The sequence below is a fragment of the Protopterus annectens genome, chromosome 2.part2, assembly GCF_019279795.1.
Source record: "Protopterus annectens isolate FY-2018-M chromosome 2.part2, PAN1.0, whole genome shotgun sequence".
NCBI classification, from domain to species: Eukaryota; Metazoa; Chordata; order Ceratodontiformes; family Protopteridae; genus Protopterus; species Protopterus annectens.
In genome coordinates, this window is record NC_056730.1 from 663,189,211 (window position 1) to 663,203,390 (window position 14,180).

Sequence of the window (14,180 nt, forward strand, 5' to 3'; positions counted from 1 at the left end):
ATGCAACCAAGTAGAGAAGGTTTAAGACTTTTTGTTTGAAAATGTTGGCATATGTATTTTCTGCCCCAAGTAGACTTCACAGAACTTTTCCTCTGGTAGCTATTAAAAAGTAGAGATGTTATGAAAAAGACAGAGGTAAATGGGGACGTGTCTTTTTTGGGGGGAATGTAACGAGTTGGCAGATTTAAAAAAATCCCCACAGAGTAGTTTGTCAGAAATGTTGGGGGAGCAAATGGTTGTGACAAAGGAAATAATTCTTTTAAGGTGAGATAGTGGATCTGAATTGCTCAGTAAAGCCTTATTAAATTTGATGCTATTTGCTGCCAAAAAGCAATTATTAGGACAAAAAAAATCAAAATCCAAAATAATTTTAATTGAAATACTAAATATTGTATAATAGATAAAAGTACTGACGTTGTAATCTTTAGAAAAGAGAAGTAGTAAACTAAGGAGGAATAAATGGAATTTGTGGGAACAACTCATACAGATTAATGAGAACAAGATGAGTGAAGTTTGAGAAGGGAGGGATAGAGTAATTTATGTAATGTTGGAATGAACAATAATTGTTAAAAAGGAAATCAATGCATTTAATGCAAGACAATAATGAAAATATTACCACGGTTTGCTTTCTTTTCAATTAATGTATGTGTACCTATGTCACTGTTTAAAATGTGAAAACCTACTTGAAAAGGAGTAAGCAGGTCTGAGGTGTAAGAAGTTTAATAACTCTTCCTCTTAGGAGAAGCTAACCTGTCTTTTCCACTGAAATGAGTCAGAAGACCCTGAATGTTTGAGCCTAATGTTCCCAACAGGGATGTTTCTGACAGAACCAATGCTGCTCTGGGAGGTCTTGGTTCAAGTAAGGCAAAAACTTCTACGCATAGGTTCATAGATTAGTACTAGACTAACTGTGTCTGTGGTTCATTTTAAGCATAGCCAATTATATCGAGAGAGAATCAAACTTTGCGCCTTGTGTCTATTAGGTAATCATCTTAACCATTATGGCAACTTTCCATCCTGTAAAATGACAATTTCATTTCTGATTTTACTATCTATCCAGGATAGTATGTCTTTAAGTATGAGAATGCTGTTACCAGGATGTACATATAGTTCTATATTACTTGGAAAATAAAGACAACTATATAGGTTTGTAGACTAGTACTAGGCTAATTGCCCTTCTGGGTCATTTTGAGCCTAGCCAGTTACCCCATGTGAGAATCAAACCCTGCACCTTGTGTCTGTAAGGTAAACACCTTAACGATTAAGCCAACCTCCCAAGCAAAGCATCTCCTGAATGCTACTTGGGTGAGGCAGCAGGAACTGGACTCATGCTCATCTGACTATGCACACACCCACTCAAATATAAAGAGGCTAGAGAACACAGCAGTTAACTCTCACACCACTGCAGAAGTCTTACTCCAGTGATTTTAGCTGGAGAAGGAACAACACACATATTGTCCCTACTCCTCTCCATTTCTGTCTTCTTTCTTCATTTCAGGCCTGTTGTCCTCCTATGGGTTTCACCTTTTTAAAAGGTCCTTAAGTATTATCTTATTCCTTCTATCTATCAAAGTCCAAGCACTAAAGATTTTTCACAAATTATAATCTGTGGCCAAATGTTCAAGCTCCATGGAAATCAAACAAAATATTATGGATCCTGTGGGAAATCTTCTGTCCATACTTCTATTTGGAAAAGCCAGAAGTCTTTTCTTGTCCACAGTAGTAGACATTAGCTGTAAGTAGACCAAACAATCCAGAAAACAAAACTGACAACTTCAATCACAGACTGCAAAGAACAGTACACAGCAGCCAAGCACACAGTGAAAATTCCTTTCAAACACTATCCAATAAACACAACACTTAACAGTGATCAACTTTTTAAAACAAATTCCTAGTAACTGATAATATATCAATAATGAAACTGAATATTATGCTGTTTTCATAGTGAAGAGATAGATGAAAGGAAGTACCAACTATTGCAAAACAAGACAGAAGGTAATGGAGATGGAGCCTAGGCAGGAATGAGGAATGGGTTGAAGCATAAGTGAAAATATATACATTTTTTATATTTAATTGCAAGTATTTGAGGAGCTATCTATATAAGAGAATATATGAAGAAAGAAGTAACTTATCTGTTATGAATCTAAAAACAATGTAATTTTAACAATCTTAGCTGCAGAAGATCTGTGATGAGTTGAAGAAGCAACAACAAGATATGGAGAGACAGAGCAGTGCATTTTAGGAAGGAGGGAGCTCAAGCTTGCAAAAGATTTTGAGAAGTGCTGAGAAAAGGGACCTTTGGCAACCAGTCCAAATATTACAGCATATGCACAGGATCAACACAGATCCATAACTGATAATGCAGTGATCTAAATCTGGGAAAGGAAACAGGCTACAGGATAGCTAGTTAAGTTAAAGCTGTTGGTTCTACACAAAATAAATTTCTCCTCATGGTATTCAGATAACTCTTGCAAATACAATATCACACTGGTTAGACAGCTTGTAAACAGGGAGGAAGCTACAGAGGCATTGTTATATGCATGCTGCACTATTGCTGTGTGGTACAAACACATACAATGAAAGATGACGCCAACAATTTTGTCAGCACATCTACACAAAGTACCATATGAATCACAGTAAAATGTTATCTAGCATCCTAACTTAGAGAAACACTAAAAAGATTGGTCAGTATTTTGAGACTGGCTACTATGTCTAGTGTTTCCCTAATGAGTTCTACTGGTAAGGTATCTCTCATGGCACAAACAGTTCTCTTTAGGAAATACTTGGCTATACAAAAAAACTCAAGTCACTCAGCTTTCTCTTTCACATTTTTAAATGCTGCCTTTTCTATGCCAACAATATTGCACAGGTAAGATATTCTGATAACTATTAAATAGGTACCAAATTGTTACAACTCACCTTTACTGCACTGGATGTCCTTGTGAAGCACTGAATACCTGCCATTACTGCCTCCACTGCAGCTGCATAAATCTGTGGTAAAATTCTGCAAAACATAAAAATACTACATATAAACTGTTTGCAAAATACGCCAAAGTAAGATTCAGCTAAGACAACAAAATATACATTAAGTAATGCCTTCTTTTCATTTTGGAGATGCATAAAGTGCCATAAACACAATGAAGTTTTAGAGTTTGTTTCATAAGCTGCACATTTCAAACAAAGGCAGTGTATCTAGCTGTTACTTAAAACTGATGACTAAATATTTTTAAGAATGGAGGCAGAGGATGATTTTTACAATAACCACACATCACTTTATACTACACCATCCCTATTCATATGCAGCTGGGTACTGAATCCTATCCTACAGACTACTGATGCATGTAACAATTAAAACAAACAATTCTCATAATTTCCCCTGGAATCCCCTCCTAGTCCTCTTTTATTTTTGAGTAACTGCAGAGACTATCAGCACATTGCTGGGCTCTTATGTCTTGCCATAATACAGGGGCAGTATTCTAGTGACACTGCACAACTTCTTTTACCTGCTTTGATGCAGTAGCAGTAGTAGGAATGACCTTCTCTGCTGTTTTAAACATGGGCATTAGTTTATTAAATTGCTATGGTTAGTTCTGCAGTTCTAAACCCTCTCTCTGCTCCCGCTTACTGGTTTGTCTTAGAAAATACTGGTGCTGTATCAGTATAGCTCTATGGAATGGACATACCATGTAGCAATTAATGTACTTTGATGCAGGCAGCACTGTCACATAGTTCTGTATACTGAATGTGATTAGCACATCAGCCATTCTGAGTAGCATAGCTCTCATCCTCCACTAGGTGCTACTCTTCATCATGGGAATGAAACATCTCTTTGAAAGTAGATCAGGAAAAATCAGTCAGTGCCTGGCAGCCCTAAGACTTAAATTCAATGTCTCTTGTTGTGTTCAAAGGTTAAAAAAATGAAGATAAACCTATCCCTTCCATGAAGCATATTTGAGGGATTATATTTCCTTCTAAGTAACTGTATCCCACCCGCAACACTAAGATTCCGTCCAGAAGTAAACTCCTCATGGGTAACGAAAACTGCAGGATACTGTAGCTCACTATAATGAAATTATTTCAAACAAAAGCAAAAAGATTCATTAAGGTCAAAAAGATGACATAATTACATAAAATAACTTGGAAAATTCACACAGCTATTACAGCTTTTTCTAACTCTGAGCAAGACTCACTTCCTGGATATTTTTGTGACTAAAGTGTTCTGGTATTTTGATGTGGAAATTTAAGTCTGAATCTGTTCTCATACTAACAATGTACTCCAACAGTTCATGCATGTACAATGCATCTGTGCAGTCTTGTACATTTGGTCACTGCAGTGCAATGAAGCCTGCACCATCTTCATGATAAACCCCTACACTGGCAGGCTGCAGCTGAGGAAAGAAAGTCCTTGCTTGTGCACACTTTGTGCGCATAAATGCTTAACATGAACACTTTTGTGTAACTCCACTATTCCCTACTGCTGCCATCCAAAATATTGTATTCATCACTGCCTAACATTTTATCTGGCATAAATACATACATCATAGCAAACACTCACTTAATGGTTAGATGTTTATATAAACAGAACAAATCTGCAATATAAACTTAGTGCACTATGCCAAACATAAAATTAATGCAATAAGCCTACAAAGGCACTGTAAAAATGACTGGCATATTATAGTGTGTGTGTTTAAATCTGAAAACAGTTTCATTCCTACTGTTTTTTTAGGTATCATAGTGGTAAGGAAATAGTGTAAAATGAACAGCCTTCCATTGTGTGGTAACAGGGAAGTAGTGCAAAATAAAAATGTCTCTGCTTCCTTAACAAGTAGAACAAAAGTGCAATACATCCTGCAGCCACACAAACAGAGAAATGTACAGAAACAAGAGGTGGAGAACACAGTCCCAGATGCAGAGGATAACATTATGCAAAATACACTCCTATTGCCATTTCAAGTGACAGATCATTATAAAAACAATGGAACAGCAGCAGCATATTATTTCCATATCATCAGCAGAAATGGATAATCATCTGGGCTGTCAGCCACTAATACTTAGTGGATGCAACCCAACTACCCAATCATTATCAGCTTCACATTGGGAAAACATGATTCTAGTGGCCAAGGTCTGAAAACGAGATCACCCGAGATGAGAAGAACTTACATTAACAATTAAATTAATACTAGGAATGGTCCTGCCAAAGATACCTGCAAAAATGCAAATACAACCAAGATAAAGCTACTCAATTAACTGGGCCAGAAGAGGAAGTCTTTGTTCTTATCTATGGTAGACCATCGGAAGGTATCATCAAAGAGTCAAAAAGTGGAAGGTACTGAATCCAGACAGTAACTAGGAACATAAAGTTCAACAACTGCTACCTGGTTATGGACAGCTAAAGCCACTTGCAGTGCTTATCCTACATAAGTAAATCACCAGAAAACTAATCTGTATAGGCAAACAGTGCCCTGCGTAGACCCAGTAACTCAACAAAAAATATATATTTACACAGAACTAGAGGACTTGCTATAAAAAAGCTCTGAGTGACTCAGCAATGGCCTGTATGGCTACCACATATGCTCCAACTTTGGTATTTCACAAGTTAGCAACAGCTGCTCAGATCAACTGCAGTTTAACAACATGTTTTACAAAAAGACACAGCAAACATCATTTGCAATAAAATCTGACTATGTCTGGGACTTCCATCTTTGATGGTTGCACGCTGATCAACAGCTTAATTTCAGCTCTCCAATGTGAAAAAGTAAACTGAGAAATAAGAGCCAGTGAAATTGTCAGAAACTAGTAACTGAATTTTAATCAAGCTAAGTACACAGCCTGGATTACCAGCAAAGAAGAAACGTGGAGAACCTGAAAGAAAAACTTGGAGAAACTGAAAGAAAATCAACCAGAAAAAGTGAAGAAAAACACTAGATGGGAAGAATCTTGCTGATGTTCAGCAGAAACAGTTCAAGCTTCAGCTTTGGTAAAAGAGTTGGCTTCCAATAATTCAGAGAAAAAAAATAAATCAAATGTGCTCAGAGGTGATTAAAATAAATGTAATATTGAAGGAGTATATAAACAAATAATAAAGGACTAGAAAAAATAAAAGAAGTGTTAACTAGCTATTCAGATAAACTGATAACATTGCAAAAATCAGAGGATGAAATGAAGAAAAGGTTGGCTGAGTATGACATTTCTCAAGAAGAGCCATTTAAAAAAATGGAAGATTTAGACGATAGAGCGTGCAGAGAAAACCTAAGATTTTTTGCTGTACCACTGAAATTAAAGGAACACACTGTATTAATTTTATGAAAGCACAAATAAGCAACTGGACTGGTATTCCACAACAGGATTTGATAACTGAAAGGGCACATCAAGGGACATGTGAAAGCACCCAATACCTGTAATAATAAAGATGCAATCATACTAACAGAAAGAGTTGATCCTGAAAAAAAAAAACTGCGGAAAAAGTGAAAAGTATTAAAAACTGGGAACAGCAGAGTCTTTGTAGAAAATGATTATTCACTGAATACCAGGCAGAACAGAAGCAAATTTATCCCAGCAATCAGAGAATGTCAACAGGCAGGTGTAAGACTCAAGCTGCTGCATCCAGCTGTCTTCAGAATATTTTTCCTAGAGGACCAATTACAGGAGGAAATAAAATCATTCTCCCAACAAAAACTGAGCAAGAAAACAGAAGGGGATTGTGCTTCTCATTCGTCTGACAAAGCTCATAGAGAGAATTTGCAAGTGAAACATTTTCTAATATTCTAAAGAACAATGCTTGAGATAGAAAAAAGCACAGGCATTAACTAGAAGAATCAGGAGTACCACAGACTTGAACCAGAGTCTTGTGCTGGGAGATGAAGATGAACAGGAAGAAGACCAGCAGCAATGACATTAGTGAATAAATTGGAGACAATAAAGCATCAATCACATTTGTGAAATATGTCTATGCAAGAAGGAAATGGCCAAAGACTGGATTTTTGCTGACATTGTTAAACTTGTGTGTGCACTGTAAAGCATGTAACCCCACTTTATGCCATTAATGTACAGAAGGACAGTAAAAGGGAAAAACTAAGTAAAGCAGCATTTATTAGTATTTGTATAAAACATTTCATGACAAACTGCATGTCATATGTGGTACAATACTTTTGTGTAGAGTGTAGTCAAGGGTATTTTAAACATGGGAAGGGGTCTTTTTAGTGACTGTTATATGTGTTAAAGATATTAAACTAAACAAGTATTTTTAGTTGTAAGAAATATAGGTATCACAGTATAACAAGTGAATAAAGGCTGGACAAAAGCAAGTTTAATGTCAATATGCGTGATCTTGGGCTGTTGGGATGAGGGTGAGGTATACAAGCGCACTACTGTATGTATAAATAAGATAGTTTCTCTTATTTTTACAATGGTGAATGTCTAGATTAATGCCACTAGTTTAAGCTAAAACAAGTCTATTTTTGTAATCAAATAGGCTTGAAAAATAAGGCAAAATGATGAAAGCCATGAAATGCTGTTTCTTACACCTGCAAAGTTATTAGCTTGTTTTTTTTTTTCATTAACAAATGTTAGTGGGAGTTAAGAAGTCTGCAGATGGAGGCAGCTGTATATTCTGTTCTGAGTGAAATCTACAAACATTTATTGATGACTACTTTTACATGAAGAGGAGCTGTCTAAAGGTGCAAGCAATTAATCTTGAGAGATCTGGGCATTCTTTGCTGAGGGGAATGCAAAATTTAAAGGTACAATGGGAAACAGTTCAGTGAATAATAAAGTCTGAAATTATAGGAAGTGGATAAGAGATAGGTTCATAGGTTCATACTAGGCTATCTGCTCTAGGGCATTTATAAGCCTAGCCAGAGTGTGTTTGGCTTTCGCCACCCATTTTAAATTAATTTTGCTATGCCCTTTTTCGAGGTTAGTATACTGTGCCTCTGTCTAACAGTGACACAGAAGTGATACCTGGGGTAAACCTACGATCTCCCATCCACTCATCGAGACTCCTCTTGAAGAGAGTCAATGAGGGACTCTGCCTAACCTGGACTGGGATTTTATTCCAAAGTGAAGGGAGCCTCTGGGTTATGAATCTGTCCCTCCAGCATGTCCTATTTCAGTGCTGAGGTTCAAGTCTCTCGAGTGCGTAGCTCGATGGGATTTGGATTTTCTGAGGTGCAGCATGTCCATTAATTCCGGGTTGGACATGGCTTTATACGTCAGGCACAGATCGCCTCTGAGCAGGTGGTATGCCACTGAGTAGAGCTGGAGTTTCTTTAACCAGGCAGCATATGGCATCTGTTTGTGCCCTTTGATCCTCTTGGTGAGGTACTTTTGCAGTCTTTCCAGTTGCTGCAGGTGTCTGGTAAGGTACATCCCAAAAGGGGCACTGTACTCAATTATGGGCCTGATAAGGGATGAGTAAAGAGGCACGATGACCTCCCCTGATCTAGATGTGAATCCCTTCATGATTAGGTGGGCTATATAAAATGTTTTTCTAACCACTTCGGCCACGTGGTTTTCAAATGAGAGATTGCTATCAACTTGGGTCCCCAGGTCCCTAATTACTTCTTCCGTACTTAATGGATTACCACCTATGTGGTAATTTGTGGGCACTTTGTTTTGCGAAGGGATGACTATACACTTTTTGGCATTTAGCTTGAGGCCATGGCTCTGGCACCAGTTGTCTGTTTCTATGAGGCCCTTTTGTAGGATGCTTGTGTCGGCTGGAGAGTCGATTATGGCGCCTAGTTTGCAGTCATCTGCGAACTTGGTCAGCCACAGTCCTTCCGTGTTGGCCTGTCATCTGCGAACTTGGTCATCCATAGTCCTTCTGTGTTGGCCTGTACCTCCGAGAAATATATACCCAACAAGAGAGGTCCCAGGACTGAGCCTTGTGGGACGCCACTTGTAACTGGTTTGGAGTCTGACATGGCTCCAGCAATTCTAACCATGTGGGTTCTGTCCTTGAGCCAGTTTGCAACCCATCTAGTGACACAGGGGTTTATATTTAAGCTGGTGAGCTTATCTATAATGCCCCAGTGGGGTATTGTATCGAAGGCTTTTGCGAGGTCCAGGTAGGCTGTGTGGACCACCTTCCCCTCGTCAATGGCCTTGGTGACTGTTTCAAAGAAATCGACCAGGTTTAAGAGGCAGGATCTGCCCTTAACAAAGCCGAACTGGGTAGGATCCAGTGTCTGTAGGTCCCCAATATCTTTATGAGGTCCATGATGATCCTTTCCATAGCTTTGCAGACCAAGCTAGTCAGGCTTATGGGGCGATAAGTTTCCAGGATCTGTTGAGGCACCACCTTTGTGGAGAGGGACCACTGTTGCTGTACGCCACTCTTTGGGTACATATCCTGTAGTAAGGCTGAGATTGAACAGTAGTTTTATGCTTGGGTTTAGCTCTTCTTGGAGTTCATGTAGGACGCAGCCCAGGACATCGTCTGGTCCCATTGATGTTGTGTTTTTTGCTTTGGAGAGGGCGGCTCTTACCTGAGCATCTGAGATGTCAGGGGGGCAGCACTCTGCTGGGATAGATATTTGCCCTTTTGGTGGGGGGGGGGGAGTTTGCTCTGAACCTGTCAGCTAGGATGTTGGCAATGTCTGTGGGTTCAGTGTATTTTTTGTCATTTTAGACTAATTCTGAGTATATCTGGGAATACCCACCCAGGTTCCTAACATAACTAAAGAAAGCCTTGTGATTATCCTTAGTGTCCTGTGCAATTTTTCTCTCGATGCTGGCCTTAGACGATTTTATGAGTGCCCGTAGTTTTTTGCTAATACTAATCAGAGATGCCTTCCCTTTTTGGGATTTTGCTCTATCATGTAGTAGCTTCCTCCTTCTATTGTATAGTTTGTTTATGGCTGGGGTCCACCAGACAGGATGCTTGCCTTTGGAGTATTGGGTCTTGGTTTTATTTGGGATTGCATGATCCATGCATTCCTGAAGGTGTTCATAGAATGCGTTTATAAAGGCTTCTGCGGTCTGGGCCATATTTTCCACAGGCCCGGGGGCTTTGAAGGATTCCACCTCAGTTTTGAGGAGTGTGAAATTTGCTTTAGAGAAGTTTTTCACTGTGTTTTTCTGGGCAGGGGGAGGGGTCGGGATGTGACTATCCAGTGATATTAGTTTATGGTCTGATCTTACCAGTGAGGGATACACTTCTAGTCTGGAGCATAGAGCCCCCATGTTGGTGATGATCAGGTCCAGTATGTTTTCCCCTCTTGTGGGAGTGGTAACAAGTTGTTCCATAGCATTTGAGTTTATAAATTCTAGGAACCTTTAGGCTAGGGTGTTGGAGCTAGAGTAATGCTCCCAGTCTATGTTTGGGTAGGTGAAGTCGCCCAATATAATGGTGTTTGGGGAGACCTTCATATTTTCCAGTGTTCTCAGGAAGGCTAAGTGGGATTCCTGGGTTTGGGAGGGTGGTCTGTAGCAGGCTATAAACTGGAAGGCAGTTTTACCCACTGTTAGTTGCACATGGATAGTCTCTGATGCTTCGTGCTGTGCCACCAACCTGGAGGTGTGGGTATCTTTGACGAATATTGATACTCCCCCCTCCTTTTGTGGTTCGGTCCAAGTTTTGGGGCTGAAAAGCATGGTATGAGGTATAACCTGGTAGTGCTGGGGTGCTCTTGGGAGCCTTGAACCAGGTTTCTGTTACTGCACAGATATCAATGTTTTCCATGCTAAGGAGAGTTTCGAGTGCGTGCATCTTGAGGTTTAGACTTCTGGCGTTGAGTACCATTATTCTTAGTTTCTTATCCCTTGTGATACCTATGGAGGTGGGTTTGTCTTTTGAGCCTTGCCTAAAAAAAGGCACTATGGGGGTGGCAAGAGCCTTTGCCAATATCCAAAAGCCCAGGGGTGACAGGTGCAAGCCGTCCCTAGCGAAGCATCGTGGCTTGTCGAGCATATCATCCCAGGCTGACAGGCATTGGATCCCCTTTGAATGACACCAATACTTAAGCCAATTGTTGAAATTGATCATCTTGTCTTCATATTGTGGCATCATTCTTGGTGAGGGTAAGATGCTACTCAAGGTCAGGGTCATACCGGCATGGGCTACATGCTCAGAGAGCTCCTCTATGTCTCTTTTCATGTAGTCCAGGGAGGTACGTCTCAGGTCATTCACACCAGCATGGACAATGACTGAGTCATATTTGTACTTGCCTTGGAGTGACCTGAGTGCTTGTGTTATGTGGCGGATCCTAGCGCCCGAAAGGCAGCTCACCGTGACCTTCTCCTTGTTCAGCCTGATGAGCGGGATGTCAGTGTGCCTGATGACAGAGTCACCTATTACAAGTGTATCAGGTGTGTTGTTTAGCCTTAAGGGCTGTGACTGTTCGGCACACTGGCTTTGTGAGCTATGTGTTGCACGTGTTTTGTTTCGGGGTAGCGGTTGCTTGGGTGTCTGCTTTGGAGGTCTCTGCTGCTTAGGCAGATTTTTATTTAGAGCCTCTGAGTATGTTTTTGTGTGTTTATGTGTTTGGTTTGCTGTCGTGGTAGGTCTATGTCAGACTGGAATGTGGTTTCCTTCTCCTCCTGACTGGTTACGCCAGTACTGAGTTGAGAGAGCTTAGCCTCCAGTTTGGCTATATGGTTGCATCTCTCACATGTATTGGAATTTGTTGGGAGGAGGAGAGGGTTGTCTGTGTACATGAGGCAGTTGTAACATTGCCTCAAGATTCCCAGATTCACCAGCTGGACCAGAGAGGAGATTGACAACTGACCTTTGGACATGCTATAATAGTATTGGGAATTCCTTTATAATTGAAAAAAAGGGCCAATGGGGAACAAGGTACTCAAGGGGAGTTTGTGAGGGTGTTGTGCTTTTAATTTTTTGGTGCTGACTTATATAATTGCTTTAGTGAGCAAGTGCCAGGCTTTAGAGTAGGAATAGGGTGTTTATTATGAGAACTAGATCAGTTCTAAGGGAAAAAGTGAAGAGCAGACTTTGTGGAGCCGAGAATGCTTTAACCCCAATTAAGCGGAGCTGCCTGATGCTGCGCTATGCGCAAAATCGCGCCAAAGCGGGTTTTATACAGGGGGACTTGAAAGAGCTAGAAATTGGCCCAAAACGGCCAATAGACTACCAGATTCTTGTGCTGGGAACACTCCTCCAGGGATAGATAGGCTGCTCTAAGCTCCCCACTGCCACTGGTGAACAAAGAAGCCTCCCTTTATCCAAGAAAGGAAATGGGCAACACAGGAACTTTCCAAAAGTCCAGAATACAGCAAAGCCTGTATTTGGACTACTCTAGGTTAGGAAAGACGGGAAACAAGGATAATTTTTTTTGTTTTTTTTTTCTTTTTTGCAATAAACAGCAGGAAAATGCAATAAATATGTAACACAAGCTGCGCACTTGAGTGTGTAGCCTCAACAGGTATATGCAACAAACAGGACAAACTTTAAATGTGCAGGTGCAAAAACAACTTTAAACAGTTTAAAACAGTTCAAGAAGCAGAAATACTTGCAGTTTAGCTAGATCAGACAGTCGCCCAGGTAGTAGCAGGAAAAAAAACTTTTAGCAGCCTCCATAGCAGCTTTAATACTTAAATGTATTTAATAGAACACTGTACAGTTTAGTTTTATTTAAAGATAGACATTGTGCTTTTTCCTATGGCTAAAAGTTCATGTTTGCTGAAAGTATAGAAGCTGCTTTTCAGATCTGGGAGGAGAAAGTCAGCAATCAGTTTAAGTAGTAACAAGCTGTAGCATGCACTCTAGTATGGGTAACTTTAATTTTAGGTTGGGCTGTGGGTGCAGCTGTCAACTTGGAACAACTGTCCCTATCTGGAGGGTTAAACCATTTTTTTGACAATGTACATTGGAGTGTTAATAGGGGACTGGGGTGTTCTGAAAACGTTTGTTTTTAGGGTTTTCATTAAAACAAAAACAAAAAGTCTTGAAAATGTAACACAGGTTCAGATGGAGATGAGAAGAAACAACTGTATAAAAGATCAGTCTACCAGACACTAGTGTGTGCCTGTAACACAAAAGCTGGGAATACACATTCAAAATGGGTGGGAATAATAGCTTTTTATCACAATATCTATGCTATCCATATCATCTCAGAATGTGAATGGCCTTACAGGTATAGACAAAAAGGAAAGAGTCAGATAAAAAATAGCTGCTATATTTAGTGTCTCGATAATAGCAATAAAATTTGTTAGTTAAAAAAATGGCAAGACACCTTGGCAGAGCAACCGTCACTATTCCAGTTTCAGTTCTTTACTTACAGTTAATGGAAAGCAAATTTGAAATAAACGCCTCAGATAGTTGAAGATAACCATCCAAATTGATAACCAAAAGCAAGTTTACGTTGGACAATAACTGTCTGTTAAGATAGGAGTTGTTAAAGTTGCACACCTTCTGCAAATGGTTTGCTGTAAAATAGTCAACGAAACACGCTGGCTGTTTAAATCCCAGTAAGTTTTTTGAATTAACCGGATGGTCTTCACCTCACCAAACACCAAGCAGAAACTTGTTCCACAATTAAACAACACAATCTATTATGTGTTGAAATTCGGTCTTCGCCTCATTACAAATGGAAACAGCTGTCCAAAATGCACTTTTGAAAGGACCACAACAATGTAGTCTTGTCCAATAGTGACAGGCAGGGAAAAAAGACAATAATGGTAGATGTGTGGCAGTCAGTGGCTATTGGCAAGGGAGAAGGATTACAGAGGCATGTAGTTATATTCCTTCAAAAATTTATATTCTACAGCTTAAGAAAATTCTGGGAGAAATAATCAGCTTTCAGCACAGATTATTATTTATGGTGGGGACTGGAACTTGATTTGCAATACTGAGAATGTGTCTGTGGAAACATAGCAGAGAATGTGAGGGTGGATCAAAAGATTTGGTAAAGAAGATGTAAATTTAGTAGCAGGAACTTGAGCAGAATATACGTGTTATACCACAAAGTACAACTGGTCTAGACTAGATAGAAATTATATTTCAAAGGGAAGATGTGCATTTAACTGAAAGCTTCAACACGCATGTAATAGCTATTTCAGATCATGCACTAATGAAAACTACAAATAAAGCAGGAAAATGCAGCAAAAATGAAATAGTGGTGTTTTCACACCTACCAATAAAAAAGACAGAAATCCAAGGAAAAGTTAGTGGAAATCAGAGTTATTAGGGAAGACAGACATTTCTTCAGAAGTCATAGTTA

General features: G+C 39.6%; 1 protein-coding gene across 1 annotated transcript in view; it reads right to left on the reverse strand.

Moving 5' to 3' along the window:
* Positions 1 to 14,180, reverse strand: part of DNAAF9 (dynein axonemal assembly factor 9) — a 2,711,795-nt gene that overhangs the window by 1,916,251 nt on the left and 781,364 nt on the right. The window contains exon 13 of the mRNA XM_044064082.1: positions 2,920 to 3,004. Within this exon, the coding sequence (XP_043920017.1) occupies positions 2,920 to 3,004 (85 nt within the window). The remainder of the gene's footprint in view (positions 1 to 2,919; positions 3,005 to 14,180) is intronic.